This window comes from Chanodichthys erythropterus, chromosome 4, assembly GCF_024489055.1.
Source record: "Chanodichthys erythropterus isolate Z2021 chromosome 4, ASM2448905v1, whole genome shotgun sequence".
In the NCBI taxonomy this organism is placed as follows: Eukaryota; Metazoa; Chordata; class Actinopteri; order Cypriniformes; family Xenocyprididae; genus Chanodichthys; species Chanodichthys erythropterus.
In genome coordinates this window covers 1,219,647-1,236,402 of record NC_090224.1, presented here as the reverse complement: position 1 = coordinate 1,236,402, position 16,756 = coordinate 1,219,647, and the positions used below count along the sequence as shown (strand labels likewise).

The window sequence follows — 16,756 nt, the reverse complement described above, 5'->3', positions numbered from 1 at the left end:
GTCCAAAAGCTAGTCAGAGTTTTATTTATATATATATATATATAATATATATATATATATACACTGCCCTCCAAAAAATTGGAAACACCCCTGGAAAAGTGTGCTTTTGGACGATATCAGCATGAATCCTTATCATTTTTTGGTGCAAATACATTAAAGTAACTTGACATTACCATTGATCATAATCATTTTCATTTTGATTACATAATAATGGCAATATATACATGTCAAAGTCAGACATGCCCTTTTGCCAGCTGTGATGCCTGGTTACTGGTTTAAACTTATTTTTGGGTCGGCACACCTTAATAGCTTCAACAAGTGATTGCCAATTAAGTTTAGAATACAATGAACCAATTAGAACCCAGTTTAGGTCAGATAGCTGCTAATGGTGGATATTTTGATGAATCGAAAACTGTTTATGTAATAAAATATGTTTTCATAGTTTGTGTTGTCCCTTATCGGTGCAAAATTATCACAATTTAAAAAGGATTCATGCCAATATTGTCCAAAACCCCGCTTTTCTGGGGCGTTTCCAAACTTTTGGAGGGCAGTGTTTACATTACTTCACAGCAAGTCACATACTGAGTCAGAAATGTTTCTCACAGGAAACGTAAATTAACATCATACAAAATTTCTTCAAAGAATCATTTTGAGCATCTTTGTGGGACAGGGAATAAGCTGTTTACTTCTCAATTGCTAGCACCTGTTTTGACATCTACTGACATGCAAGTGTCCTTTGACCTTTTCTATTCCCATGCTTCACAGAGCAGCACCAGACTCCCACAGACAGCTGTGTCAACCTCAGCCGGAGCAACTGTCATACCTAAGGAAGGACAACGCTTTTAAAACTGAAGAATTATGGTGTGCCTTGGTGTGTATTGATGTCTTTCACATTAGACAAGATGCACTACCCTGAAATCACATGTATTATAAAACAATGCAATTCTGTCATCATTTACCCACATTCATCATATTCCAAAATTACTTTCTTCCGTAGAACAGTACATTCTACTTATTTAAATAAGTGTTTTGTCCTTGCAATAAAAAAATCAGTGCAATTCAAAACAACATTGGAGCCTTATTGATTCTTTATTGTATACAAAAAAACAGACCTTATAAAGTGCTGAAGAACAGAGGTTTGAATTAAAACATGAACGAACATTGTGATATTTCTTTTAATAAACTGTATTATTATTGTCATTATTACTTTACATTCTACTGTACAGTAGTAATATATTTCTCTGAAAAAATTCTTCAGTTAAACCAAACTAAGTTATCCTACACAGGACTAAGAATGAGCCTTCATCTGTCAAAAAACCTCTCGAGTAAGTGAATTATTTGTCACCAGTAGTAATGTGTGTTCATACTGTAAAAACTGTGGTTAAATGTTTAATAAGCTCCATTCAATATCATTGATTCTCTAATTAGAGCAGAATTATAACCCAAAAGGATTATGGCTAGCTACTGGTTATCTATGCTTCAAGTCCTGTGCTGTGCATCTGTGTCCTGGGAATCAGCTGTTTAAATTGCACTGCCTGAAAAATTAGATGTCAGCCTCCGGAAAAAGAGAGAGCTATATAACCTCTTAGAATAAACTTGGATGCTGCTGGCCAAATGCTAGTGACAGAGAGGAACAAAGTTATTAGCACTGTGGGGCCCATTTTGACTGCCAGTATTAAAAATAAATCGAGCGGTCGGATTTGGAGCTTACGTTCTCCTCAAACACTGAGCATTCTCTCACTCTCTCATTCTCTTTTTTCCCGTTGACCCAATTGAACACTAGCTTTGTATTGTTTCCGTAGTGCATTATAGACACACCCTTACAATTGTTTCACAGCTTCCATTGGATTAGCTATTGAAAATGACAACCAAACATGGTGGATTTTTTTCAGTTTTTATATATTTTTAAAATGTAATCAAACCCAAAGTTCATTTAAACAGTAAAACGTTTAGGATTATGGGAAATTACAACAGATTCATAGCTTTAGAAGCAAAAACATCTTCACTGACAGGTGTATAAGGACCTGACGGCACATGTTGTAATCCTCAGTAATGATGAAGATGGAAATGTCTAATTTGTTACTGTCATGTGCAGCCACAGGAAACAGTAATTGTTGAGCATGCATGGTGCTATTCCTGAGAAGAGCAATGCTGCTGGCTATTTGTGGTGGTTTAATGCTGTTAAAAGGGTGCAGAGTGTTGGGTTTCAGAGTAAGCCTCATCTCTGGCCCGAGGTCTCTGTGAATAGGGCTGGGTCTCCTGTTGCCTGCGCTTCTTTTAGAACACAGGTGCTGACTTCAGGGGTACTGGCATGCTTGTTGCAGGGGAAAATGTACCCAGACCTCTCCCATTTCCTCCATAGAACTAGGTCGGGTTCACTACATGGCTGGCTCAGCCTTAAAATCATGTGGTCATCAAGCATCATATAATGTGTAAGACTGAATTGTTAGTTTTATATAGTAATGTAAATAGGTATACTACCACTACTTAATATAGTTTTATAACATATATATGCTCAATTATCATCACTTTTGATAGAGGTGACGTTCAGTGGGTATATATATGCTTGTGTGTGTGTGTGACCCTGGACCACAAAACCAATCATAAGTCACACAGTATATTTGTAGCAATAGCCAACAATACATTGTATGAGTCAAAATTATTTTATTAATTTTATTTTATGCCAAAAATCATTAGAAAATTAAGTAAAGATCATGTTCCATGAAGATATATTGTAAATTTCCTAGTGTAAATATATCAAAAATTAATTTTTGTGAGTGGATATGCATTGCTAAGGACTTCATTTGGACAACTTTAAAGGTGATTTTCTCAATATTTTGATTTTTTTGCACCCTCAGATTGCAGATTTTCAAATAGTTGTATCTCGGCCAAATATTGTCCTATCATAACAAACCATACATCAATTAAAAGCTTATTTATTCAGCTTTCAGATTTATAAATGCATAATGATGTATAAATCTCAATTTCAAAACACTTTGACTCTTACTACTGGTTTTGTGGTCCAGGGTCACACACACACACACATTTTATATATATATATATATATATATATATATATATATATATATATATATATATATATATATATATATATATATATATATATATATATATATATATATATATATATATATATAATGTTTTCAACATTGATAATAATCAGAAATGTTTCTCGAGCAGCAAATCAGCATATTAGAATAATTTCTGAAGGATCATGTGACACTGAAGACTGGAGTAATGATGCTGAAAATTCAGCTTTGACATCACAAAAATAAATAAAAAATATTATTGAAAATTTTGTTTTAAATTGTAATAATATTCACAATTATTACATAAATATAAATTAATATTTCATAAATAAATTATTTAAATCATCTCGCTAGATAACATGATCATTATTAATACATAATTCATGTTTTCAACAGCATTTTTCATCTAAATTGTTATTTGTGAAAATTGTTTTAAGTTAGAAATATTCAGTAGGTACATTAGGCATATATATTTATATGTGTTTAATATTTAATATGTGTTTAATAATATATATATATATATATATATATATATATATATATATATATATATATATATATATATATATAGTACCAGTCAAAAGTTTGGAAACATTACAATTTTTAAATGTTTTTGAAATAAGTCTCATATGCTCATCAAGGCTGCATTTATTGACCAAAAATACAGAAAAAAAAAAAAACAGTAATATTGTGAAATATTATTACAATTTAAAATAACAGTTATCTATTTGAATATACTTTGAAATATAATTTATTTCTGTGATGCAAGGCTTGATTTTCAGCATCATTACTCCAGTCTTCAGTGTCACATGATCCTTCAGAAATCATTCTAAAATGCAGATTTATTATGAATGTTGGAAACAGTTGTGCTGCTTTAAAAAAATTTGGGATTTATTGATGAATAAAAGTTTAAATAGAACAGCATTTATACAAAATTGATTTTTTTTTTAGATAATATAAATCTTTACTATCATTTTTTATCAATTTAACACATCCTTGCTGAATAAAAGTATTAATTTCTTTCTAAAAAAGAAAGAAAAAAAATTACTCACCCCAAACTTTTGAACGGTAGTGTATATTATTACTAAAGATCTTTATTTTAAATAAATTCTGTTCTTTTTTAACGTTTTATTCATCAAAGAATCCTGAAAAAAGTATCACAGGTTATAAAAAATATTAAGCAGTAAAACTGTTTCCAACATTCATAATAAATCAGAATATTAGAATGATCTCTGAAGGAGTAATGATGATGAAAATCAGCATTTCATCACAAAAATAAGTATACTAAAATAGAAAAAAAAAAAAAAAAAAAAAAAAAAAAAAAATATATATATATATATATATATATATATATATATATATATATATATATATACAGTACAGTCCAAAAGTTTGGAACCACTAAGATTTTTTATGTTTTAAAAGAAGTTTCGTCTGCTCACCAAGGCTACATTTATTTAATTAAAAATACAGTGAAAAAAGTAACATTTTGAAATATTATTACAATTTAAAATAACTGTTTTCTATTTGAATATATTTGACAAAGTAATTTATTCCTGTAATGTCAAAGCTGAATTTTCAGCATCATTACTCCAGTCTTCAGTGTCACATGATCCTTCAGAAATCATTCTAATATGCTGATTTGCTGCTCAATAAACATTTAATGTGTACAATTGTACAAAATATTTGTGTACAATATTTTTTTTCAGGATTATTTGATGAATAGAAAGTTCAAAAGAACAGTGTTTATCTGAAATCTAATCTTTTGTAACATTATAAATGTCTTTACTGCCACTTTTGATCGATTTAATGCATCCTTGCTGAATAAAAGTATTCATTTCTTTAATTTCTTTAAAAAAAAAAAAAAAAAAAAAAAATTCTTACTGACCCCAAACTTTTGAACGGTAGTGTATAATGCTACAGAAGCTTTGTATTTCAGATAAATGCTGTTCTTTTGAACTTTCTATTCATCAAGGAATCGTGAAAAAAAAGTACACAACTGTTTTCAATCATAAATGTTTCTTGAGCAGCAGATCAGCATATTAGAATGAAGGATTTCTGAAGGATCATGTGACACTGAAGACTGGAGTAATGATGCTGAAAATTCAGCTTTGCATCACAGGAATAAATTACTTTGTCAAATATATTTAAATAGTACACAGTTATTTTAAATTGTAATAATATTTCACAATATTACTGTTTTTACTGTATTTTTTATTAAATAAATGTAGCCTTGGTGAGCAGACGAAACTTCTTTTAAAAACATTAAAAATCTTAGTGGTTCCAAACTTTTGGACTGTACTGTATATATATATATATATATATATATATATATATATATATATATATATATATATATATATATATATATATATATATATATAGTAAAGGCAGTAAAGACTAAACTGAAGCATCTTGAACACAAATCATTCAAGCCTTGAGCCTAAAGCCCGCTGGCTTACCAAATCCCAGACAGTAGTCACACTAGCTTGTTTCAGCTGTGACTACTAACCCACTTCTGTACAGAAGTCACTCGCCCACAGTTGTTTCCAGGTTTCCCTTCTCTCTCCCTAAAGGAGCCATTGAAATTCGGTGTAAAAAGGGGAGCAGTGGGTGTAGGGTGTCTCGAGGCGAGTGCGAACAGCTGAGAGGTGTGATTTCACAGGCTCGCTCTCCGCTGTCATGGCCCTGATTGGGTTGGACAGCAGGCATAGGAGAGGCCCTGGCTTCTAAAGGACACCAACAGGTGGGGGACCGCAGGGGCAGAGGGGGGAGTATAAGGGAGGCCGAGCGCTTGAAAAGGCCGGGAGCATGTGGCCATGTCTGGGCAGAATCCACCGGTCATGCAAAGAGGACGATACATTGTAGCACTCAGCAGAAGAGGAAAGATGGGAACAGAAAGGTGTGGGGAGAGTTTTCATTTATTGGTAGATTGGGTTAACTAGTCAAGGAGTGCTTTTTAGTTTTTTTGCATAATGTTAAAAAATGGTACTTTTTATATATTTGGAAAAAAAAATTCTCATTCTTTAATTAGCGAAGCAGTCGAGATTAAATATCTTCAAATTATTTCAGATTTAATGAGAGCAGCCAAACACTTGTTCCTTCCATGTCTGGGATGAACAACCTGCAATTTATCAGAATCAAAAGGATGTCTTCTTTGAAATGTTTTATTTCTTTCTTAGCAGATATGAATGAAGATATATATGTATATTATATATAGCTCCATTTTGATTTGGACTGAGATGCTGGGTGACATCTCTCTGTTTTATGAGGCAGCAAATGGAAGATTTTACACCTCTGCCACTGGAAATGGTGCTGTTAAAGGAAATGGAGGTATGAGATGGTTACTGGGTTTTCACCTGAGGTGTCATAGTGCCTCTTTGATCTACTGTAAATCAAGTCCAACATCAAGGAGAAAAAAAAGGAGCAGTTTGTGCATACTGGACTTGCGACATGGCAGAATGAGGAACCATCTGGTCTATTTAAATGTGAGAAAGATGTTCGAGTGCTAGATGTGCTAGTCCTCTTCTGCTTGGCTGGCTTTCCTCCTTATACTTCCTTGTCTACAGATACGTGTCAACATAAAGAATGATTATGGAAAGAATATCTACATACAGGTAAATGAGCTTATTATTATACAGTGTGCCATTTTTTGTTTGCTTGCTTTAGTGAAGGACAAATGTTCTTGAAAATTGCTTTTTTATCATTCTGGCCAATATTTTAAACATTTTGCTGTTACTTTTTATATAATTTAATGTAGTTATGAAGCAGAGAAAAATACGAATTGCTAAAATAAATACAAAGCTGTAATATTATCAACTCTCTGTATGACCATTGCATTTTTCCTGACAGCTTTGTCTATTGTTTAAGGGAGACTGAAATTTGCCCCTTGTGAAGACATGCTTCCTTATATGCCCATATGAATACTCAAGTTATGGAATGTAAGGAAGTGTGTGGTTTCAGGGGGAATCTATCATCCTGCAAATAAAGCACATTGTGATGGATAAAAACTGATAAATTAAACATAAATACAGTTTTTGAGCAGTTTTAACTCGAAGTTGACATACATGTGTGATTTTGTATTCTGAGATGTATACTTCATTTGAGCTGCATTATTCATGTACATAGAGTTGATCAGGTGGTAAAGCTGTTGCTTCTGTGAGTTGGCTGGCCGCAGGCCTCCACTGCTCCACACCCTGATCATCTCTCACTGACCCGTAGCTACTGAAGATCAGGGCAGATTGACAGAGTACAGCTGACCCTTACTTCACTAATCCATATGAGAGCTATACAAACCTTATGGGGTTTCCTAAAGAAGACACTAGAGGCTGAATTCTTTCCTCAGCTTTCAGCACATTAAATAAAAAGATAGTAATTAACAATGCTAAACTCATGTTCATCAATTCAATAGCGCAGGAAATAAAAATCTTATTGAAGAAACAATTTGTAAATGAGGCAATCTGTTGCCAATTTGATTCCGTTTTATTTTTAGAGTATTTAAGTTTTTTTTTCTTTGTCTTCTCAACAGGTAAGCAACAAGAAGGATTTGCTCAACATTGTCAACATAAGCTCCGTTCTCTCTTCCTGAAGCAGCACGCCTTGCTGTGGCTGGTCAAATGGAACCAAGTCAGGTGTTTCTGCGAGGTTTGGTCCCCTTCAACCAGCTACTGCGTCGTGAATACAGCCAACCAATGATTATAAGAGAGTTATTCAGTAAAGTGTGCTTTTTTTGTAACTTAAAATGTACGAACCTTTTTTAAAAATAAATAAATATAATTCAATAAACTATTTTACTTTTGCAATGTTGTGTTCATTTTCTCCTTTCTTAATAGAATTTTTTTTTTTTTCATTCAATAATGAATATTCAATCATACTGAATGTGAACTTGCAGATCTTGCAGATAATATTAATGAAATAAAAGACAACTTAAGTGACTGTTTCTTAACACGTTTAGGTTTAAAAGTGCACTTTTTTAATAATGTCAAATTAAAGTTTTTCTTTAGTCCTACATTTTAAATCTTTATGTTTTAAATCATATTTTAAATCATTGTTTTAATCTGATACTCACGTTTCAGTAAGCGTACAATATGTTATGGACTTCTCTAGGTTATTGATTTTTTGCTTATTCTTTATCTTTAGGGTTGTGGATAATAGCAGGCAGCTACTATGACAACATGAACACTTCACAGGTATTATTGTACAGATGCCCATTTGCTCGCCTTTTCTCAGGGGAACACAAATGACGTAACTTACTACGCATTATAACGTAGGATATATCATATTGTGTCATGCCGTAGCATAGAAAGTCATGGCATTGTGTACTGGTGGCTACACCATACAATAACACCATAACCATCGTATCTCTGCAAGGCCTATGCAATAATTTCAACAATAACATAAAAATCTGGATTTAGTAAACACCACTTATAGGTTAAAGGTGCTAAAGAGGATGTTTTGTTTTATACATTTTTGCAATATTACTTGAAACTGTCTTTACTAACTGATAAAAGACTATTTATTAGGTGCACTGAAAGGAATAATATTAATATACATCATCTGTGCACGAGGTAGAGCCTTAAAAACATCAGCCAATCGTTTACGTGATCATCGCGTAAACGATTGGCCCTCTGGCTTGTCAATCACTGCCGTGACATTCCTTGTGAGAGACGAGCGCAGCTGCGCGCTCCAGTAACTTTCCACACTCCACAGGCGCCGCATGCAATGTTTTTGTCTGGAGACAGGAGTAACAACTGCAGATTATGAGTTACCTGCGGTGAGTCCAACATAATGAATCCACGAACACGATACAGTGAATGCCGGTGGTAAACACTCGTGTTCCAATACTCGTGCACGAGTTTTGGGAGGCGTTCCCTCGAAACGAGCTGTGAAGAACGAGGGTTGTTCTTACGTATGCGCTCATTTCAAAAACTCAGTAACAGTCTTTGGTTTCTCAGTCGACGAAAAGATCCTCTTTAGCACCTTTAAGTAACTCAGAGTACTTCAACAGAACTTTAATGAAACAGAAATACTGTACACACTGCAATTTTAATTGTTTACTTTTAAATCAATTGAACAAAGAAATTTAATATATAAAAATATTCCAAGCATTCTCTTTGATACGTTTTAGGTGAGTAATCAAACAGGAAGTTGTCTGTGGATGTACACAGCTTCCCCATCAGTCCCACATACTAAACACTGCTCAAGCACATCAAGACTGTTGACAGACAGTGTCTGGCTGGGCAGCATATGAGTCGCCTCCAGTCTACTTTTGCTGGAGTCCCCAGCAAGCCAGGCACTGACCACAGAGTCATTCTCCCCTGCCTGCGGAACAGCACTATGCGAGATGACCCGGCTGTTCCAGCCCCCTGGAAAAAATACAATAAAATAAGTAAATAAGCAGTAAAAAATAAAGTTTCTGTGTACCAGATAAAAATTAAGAACAAAACCTTTATAGTCGTACTACAGCCTATATGTTCATAGCAACCTGTTCAGCATTGCTTCTTGTGCAACATAAGTGAAATTCAAATTGTAATAAAATTGTGCAGCAAACAATCCTTCAATAGGATTGAATCCAAGAAAGTTCATGATATAGATGTGTACAATAGGAAATAAAGTAAAAAGCAACAAAAGATACACAAACAGCTTTGCTGTATGTGAAGTCTTATGCGTCCAGGGCAATAGGTGTCAGTACAGAGTCCAAAACCACTGGTAATATTGGCAAAAGAGCCAGCAAAACATGAACAAAAACATATTGAGTGCATCTTTAAAAATAATTTTTTTTACCTTTACAAAAAAAAAAAACTGGTTCACCAAAAGCAAAAATTATTTTGATTCCAATAGCATGGGCCTGCTTCCACTTTTAAGATGTGTTTTCAGTGACCTACTCACAAACAGTCAGCCGAGATGCCGGGTATTAACATGCATGTAAAATGCATCTCCCGTGATCACTTGTGATCAGATTTCACCAAGAAAAAAAAGGAGGCAAATGAAAAGGATAAAGAGAGCTTAAATGATTGTTTTTTTAAATATTCAACTTTCTTTAGTGTGTAATGTTGCGGTTTGAGCTTGAAAAAGGTCTGTGAAGTTCCAAAGCACAAAGTCACTCTAAAGGAAGTTATTCTCTATATCAGTGCGCACTGTTTCTGAACTCCCTGAAATGCCTCCATTGTAGTCTTGAGTTTTCTTCTGGGAGCAAATGCGTCATAATATTAATATAACATTTCCGCCACATGCTCTAAATAGTAGACCTATAACAGCAATTTAGTTTTGCAGTGTAAATGCAACCTGCATTCCAAATCAGACAGTAATCCGATTTACACAAATATTTAAGATAAAAATCAGATAGGTAGATCTTTTATTATTATTATTATTGTAGATGTGAAAGAGTGTTTGTCTTACTCTGGGAGACGACTTCAGGATCAGACATGAGCACGCTCCTACAGTGTAGCAGAGACCCATCCTCTGAGCATGTAAACAAGTGATTGGGGTTTGATGGATGAAAATGTACTTCCCACACTGAAGAAAACAGAAAACCGATCAGAATCACTGCCAATGTTGTCGATTTTTTTTTTTAGGTTTATGACATTGAAGCCCAAAGTATACTCTTTTTTCTTTTTTTTTCATACGTGCACATACTCATTATGACAACCTGCACTGCCAGTGCCTGGGCAATCTCTCGCCATGCATCTTTATAATCTTTAGGCTAAAATTGTACAAATGCAGGTACTTTCTGACCTCCTCGCACAATCTCTCATCCAAACAGCCTGAGCCATTCGTTGTTGTAGCTTGCATGTGTTTCTGTCTTTTCCGTTTATTCAGTTTTTTCCAATTAGTGCAAAAAGAAATCAACGTACGTGTGTCAATACTGTGCTGAAGACGAAATTCATGTCACACGTACCCTAGTGAAGTGAAGTATTCTTTGGGATTTAAGCTTTGACATCTTCAAATATTGAAGGACAATTTCACAAATACAAGATGACACAGTCCATTTTCTTTGGTCTTCATTAATGATACGAATTCCTTGCAAATTTCAACTTTTAAACTTGCTAAGACCAAACTGAACTCATGAATAAGATCATTCCTACATTAATATCTTATAACGTTTTTTTAATGCCTAGTTTGTATGTTTACAGAACTCAAGTATATTTATTTTTTAAAAGTTAAATAATTCAAAGGGTACTGACTTTCTGCTGAATGGGCCTCTATGAGAGAGAATGGTGTATTGCCCTGTCTCACATCCCAGATACACAGCATCCCATCCTGCCCTCCTGTGGCCACTATGTGCTGCTGGTTTGGGTGTTTATCCACACAGTGCAAGGGCACTCTGTCCCCGGTGCTGCATGAACAGAAAATATTTGAAACAGAATAAGATAATAGAAAAGAGAGCAACTTACGGTCCAACTTTTAGATGTTCTAGAATAAATACAGATAAATTGTGCCACTTATTGATATCGAGATGACTGACACGAAATGCTGGCAAATAAGCTTGGGCAATTTCTTATCTTAAGAAGTTAAAACATTGCCAGAAAAAATCTGTATCAATGCTGTGTTTATTGTAAAACGTAATGCAGCAATTTGTGAAAGTGGCTAATGAGTGGCTTTTTTTTTTTTGACAACTTGGAAATTAATGAAAATGTCTCATTGGTCCTAAAAATAGGCATTTTCTTCTTGCAAAATATTTCTTTTTGTACTATGATTTTGATGTGAATGGATGTTTTCCCGAAATTCAAATGAATACAGTTTTATTCAAAGAATAATATTAATATGGTTCTTTAATCTAGTATGAGCAAATCATACAGAGAGAGAATTTGTGCAGGACTGTCGCTCTGCTGTCTGAAGTCCCACATCTTCAGTTGACCGATGGAGTTAACAGTGAGTACTTCAGTCGTCCTTAGAAATGTCACAGCATGAATCGTACTGCTATCTGCATTTTCTGTTGAAAGACAATAACACAGTGCTATAAGTCATAATCATAGGATTCAAAACACATATACATGCAGGTCAAATTTAATTAAAGGATACATTAACCCGAAAATGAATGTTCTCTCTTGATTTATTTCTTTATTTCTGTCATTCCAAACATGTATGACTTACATTCTTCACTAGAACACAAAAGTTAAGCAAAATCTCAAAGCATTTGTTCATACAAAGAACTACTTTGACAATTCATGCCATGAAGCTCAACGTTGATGAATCTGGGGGAATATTTTGAAGAATGTTGGTAAACATTGACTTCCATAGTAGGGGAAAAAATTACTAATACTATTGAAGTCAGTGACTAATGTCAACTGTTTGGTTACCAACTTTCTACAAAATATCTTCTTTTGTGTTCAACAGAAGAAAGAAACTCATACAGGTTTGAGAGAGTTTTCATTTTCAGGTTAATTATCCCTTTAAAAAACAAATCATTTCAGACAGAGGGTTAAAATGAGGGTTGATGAAAATAATTTTTCCGCATGTATATATTTGTTTTGTGCAAAAAAAAAAAAAAAAAAAAAAGATTAAAGGTCCCGTTCTTCGTGATCCCATGTTTCAAACTTTACTTAGTGTGTAATGTTGTTGTTAGAGTATAAATAAAATCTGTAAAATTTTAAAGCTCAAAGTTCAATGCCAAGCGAGATATTTTATTTAACAGAAGTCGCCTACATCGAACGGCCAGTTTGGACTACATCCCTCTACTTCCTTCTTTAATGACGTCACTAAAACGGTTTTTTGACTAACGTCCTCCCACAGGAATACACAAAAAAGGGGGCGTGGTCTTGTTGCGCTCCCACGGAGAAGAGCAAGAGTTGCGTTTGTAGAGTGTGTTTGTCGCCATGTCGTCGAAACGCTGTTATTTTCATCCCGCAGTCCAATCACCTTTGTTTGGCCTTCCCAGGGACGCTGTACTTAGAGATCAATGGTTACAATTTATGTTTAACTCGGTTCCCGAAAATTATAATTGTGGTATCCTTACTGCAATAGTTAATGTTGGACTGCAGTGCACATAATGGCCACAAGAGGGGACTATGTTTATGTATATGGCTGTTTTCCGTATGAGGTACTCTTCTGAGTGAGTGCTAACGTTGTACATTTTCTGTCGCTGCTTGTGGAGATTAAAGAGTTCAGTCTCTCGGGAATTACTGTCTTTTGTGTTAATTCGGCACAACACCACAATAATCCACATGTAAAACTATGTGCAGCACACGTTATGGTAAGAAGCGTGACCTTTCCGGGCAAGGTTCGCTAAGCTGCTGTCGAATCACAACACAGGAACCGCTGGCACAATCAGAACTCGTTACCTATTTCTGAAGGAGGGACTTCATAGAACAACGAAGTCATCAGCCCATTTTTATGACAGTGGAAACAGCGGTATACAGATAAGTAAATTATGTGAAAAATACTGTGTTTTTTTACACGCAAAACATGAACACGTTATATTGCACACTATAAACACAATCAAAGCTTCAAAAAAACACAAAAAACGGGACCTTTAACATAAGTGAACATCAAGGAACATTAAAAAAAAAAAAAAAAATCCATGTCATGACCCCTTTAAAGCAAATTGTCACCATCCACTTTCAATGTATGTAAAAGCATCTTTTGTGTTCCATGGATGAAAGTAAGTCATACACATTTGGAAGTAAATTATAACAGAATAATCATTTTAGATAAAACCATTTTTGCATTAAAATAACGCAAAAATAAAATTATATATACAAGTTCATTTTCATTTATAGCTACACGAGTAATCGTCAAAAGATTGCGGTCTCGATTCAAACACCCACACAATCCAATTCCTAAATGACGTGATTCACCTGTGTCTATTAAAACTTTGACAATCACAGCGAACATTCATATCTGCATTGGCGCTGCCACTGAGCCAGAAAGAGCAGTTATCATGTATAGGTATGAAACAACTTCAGTCTTTTCAACCACACATTTTTGTGTTACAAATATTCATATAATAACAGAAGTACTGAGCTAAAAGTTTATAGTTTGGATATAAACACTGATGTCTATGGTAGCGATCAAATTAGAGCAAATCACCTTTTGAAAGCAAGTAATAAATGTATTTGTCATTGAATCTTTCATTCAAGAGATTTGTTCGTCTGATAATTAAATAATTAAAGTCTTTATGAGTGTGTCACTGAATCATTCAATCAAACCATTTTTTTTTATTATTCATCCAGATTAATTAAATATTTTAAATAGACCACAGAAACTCTTATTATGTTTATTTGACTGTTCAGAATCGTGGGAGATTCTCAATTTATCCAGAATCGTGCAGCTCTGTCTATGCAACAAAGAAAACCACAAAACACTTACCAATAACGCGTACAACTTCAGTCTGATCTGCCTTGTAAAGAATAACTCGACCGTCCTCACCCACTGACACTATTTCAGGGCTTCTGCACACAATTGCAGTGCAGGGTGCATTATCACAGGAGTATTGATGAGCTCTCTTCCACACATGAGCCAATGACACAGCCTAAACATCACAAAAAATGCATTATTACAATAGACAGTTTTTGCTGTGCACAATTAAATTTATCAGATGATGCAAATATCATGAAACAAACAAACATAGCAAATACCTGACAGTCAGTCTGAAGCTTAAAAATCGTCACAGCCCCACTTGATGATGCAGAAACGAGCCTGTCTTGATCTAGAAACTACACAGATTATGCAGATGACAGGTTTATTAATCTCAAACTAGTCCACAAACGAAAGATATCGTTCTCTTTTCTCCCTGCATTACATAGCAGATTTAAAGGGTTAGTTTACCCAAAAATGAAGATAATTTCATTAATTACTCACCCTCATGCTGTTCCACACCTGTTAGACCTTCGTTCATCTTGGGAACACAAATTAAGATATTTTTGATTAAATCCGATGGCTCAGCGAGGCCTGCATAGACAGCAATGGTACTTCCTCTGTTAAGATCCATAAAGGTACTAAAAACATATTTAAATCAGTTCATGTGAGTACAGTGGTTCAATATTAGTATTATAAAGCGACGAGAATATTTTTTGTGCACCAAAAAAAAACTAAATAACGACTTTTTAACAATATCTAGTGATGGCAGATTTCAAAACACTGCTTCTGAGCATTGTGAATCTTTTGAGTCAAATCAGTAATTCGGCTTGGATACCAAACCACCGAAATCACGTGACATTGGCGCTTCGAACCACTTATTTGATTCGATTCGAAAAGCTCAGAAGCTTCATGAAGCAGTGTTTAGAAATCAGCCATCACTAGATATTGTTAAAAAGTCGTTATTTTGGGGTTTTTTTTGGCGCACAAAAAATATTCTCATCGCTTTATAATATTAAGGTAGAACCATTGTACTCGCATTAATTGATTTAAATATGTTTTTAGTACCATTATGGGTCTTGAGAGAGGAAGTACCAATGCGGTCTATGCAGGCCTCACGGAGCAATCGGATTTCAACAAAAACATCTTAATTTGTGTTCCGAAGATGAACGAATGTCTTAGGGATGGAGAACAACATGAGGGTGAGTAATAAATTACATTATTTTCATTTTTGGGTGAACTAACCCTTTAAAACATGGCATGGAACTGCTCCCAAGAGGGCTTGGCTTAAATTTTAAGTTTAGATTTAGGCAGATAATAAAAAAATACATGAGCATATGTGACTGAAAGAATTAGTAGAATATAAAGGTGATTCAATAATGTTCTCAAGCAGTGGTACTATTAGTCTGAGCTCCTATCTGAGATACAGTGGGTAAATATAATAATATTTGGGGATGAAAACATATTTAAATTTTACAGTGCATGCATACAATATAACGAATGAGCAGGAGTGTTTTGACACTCACCTGTAGGTCCAATACATCCCCCTCATGCTGGGAGTCACACAGTAACTGAGGCTCTTCATCAAACTCTCCATCTATGTTTGAGACTCCATGATCTCCCACCGACCAGATAGACACTTTGTTATTCTGAAAACACACAATGAATGACGATTAACAACAAAACATCAGTGTGAGACGTGATGTAACTCATCTGAAGTAACGTTAGCGCTCTTGCCTCGTTGTCCCAGGATCCTGTAGCGAAAACGTCAGGCTGCTGCAAAGAAGCCGAAGAAACGGGCCGCCACCGCGCCTTACTGATTTTCTGTGAGATGTATTTGGCGTTAATGCAATCCATTGGGTCTCACTGGTGTGGTGTTTTGTTGTCGTGATGTTGTTCAGTTTAGCGTGATTCACATGTAGCAAAATATGTCCCGCCACCTCCGACTGCCTTCGCCTAGTACGGCGGCCTCAGAAGACCAAACGCGATTGTGTTTCATAAAATCACTATTATGCTGATAAAATATGAATATATATATTTTTTATAATTATAAAATTATAAAAGAGAATTTCAAAAAGATAAAATACTTGTTCCCCAAGTAGTTTTAGCTTTGCACGGCGCATTAATAATGTAATATTTTTATTTTTAATTTATTATTATTAGTTACATTTTAAGTAAAGCTTAATAAAGTGAAGATAAACAAAGAAACTTTTTTCTTGTGGTGACCATAGACTAAAAAAAAAAGTAGTGACGTATTAAGTTACGCATAACTTCTGCGTCATATCTGATTAAATTAAAAACCAGAGAACAAAGAAGACACTCGTATGTTTACTACACTGCCTTACTGATCCCTTATGCGAATAGCTCAGCTTAACCAAAGCACTTACGTCATTCCACTACTGGTTTTAGAA

At 34.5% G+C, this 16,756-nt stretch overlaps 1 protein-coding gene across 1 annotated transcript; it reads right to left on the bottom strand.

Moving 5' to 3' along the window:
• Positions 1-8,104: 8,104 nt before the first annotated feature.
• nup43 (nucleoporin 43) lies at positions 8,105-16,222 on the bottom strand. Its single transcript, XM_067383573.1, has 8 exons — positions 16,083-16,222; positions 15,872-15,994; positions 14,627-14,704; positions 14,358-14,520; positions 11,847-11,982; positions 11,234-11,385; positions 10,449-10,565; positions 8,105-9,415 (listed from the first exon to the last, which is right to left on the bottom strand). The coding sequence occupies exons 1-8, from the start codon at positions 16,200-16,202 to the stop codon at positions 9,186-9,188; spliced, it is 1,119 nt and encodes a 372-aa protein (XP_067239674.1). The 5' UTR covers positions 16,203-16,222; the 3' UTR covers positions 8,105-9,185.
• Positions 16,223-16,756: the final 534 nt, after the last annotated feature.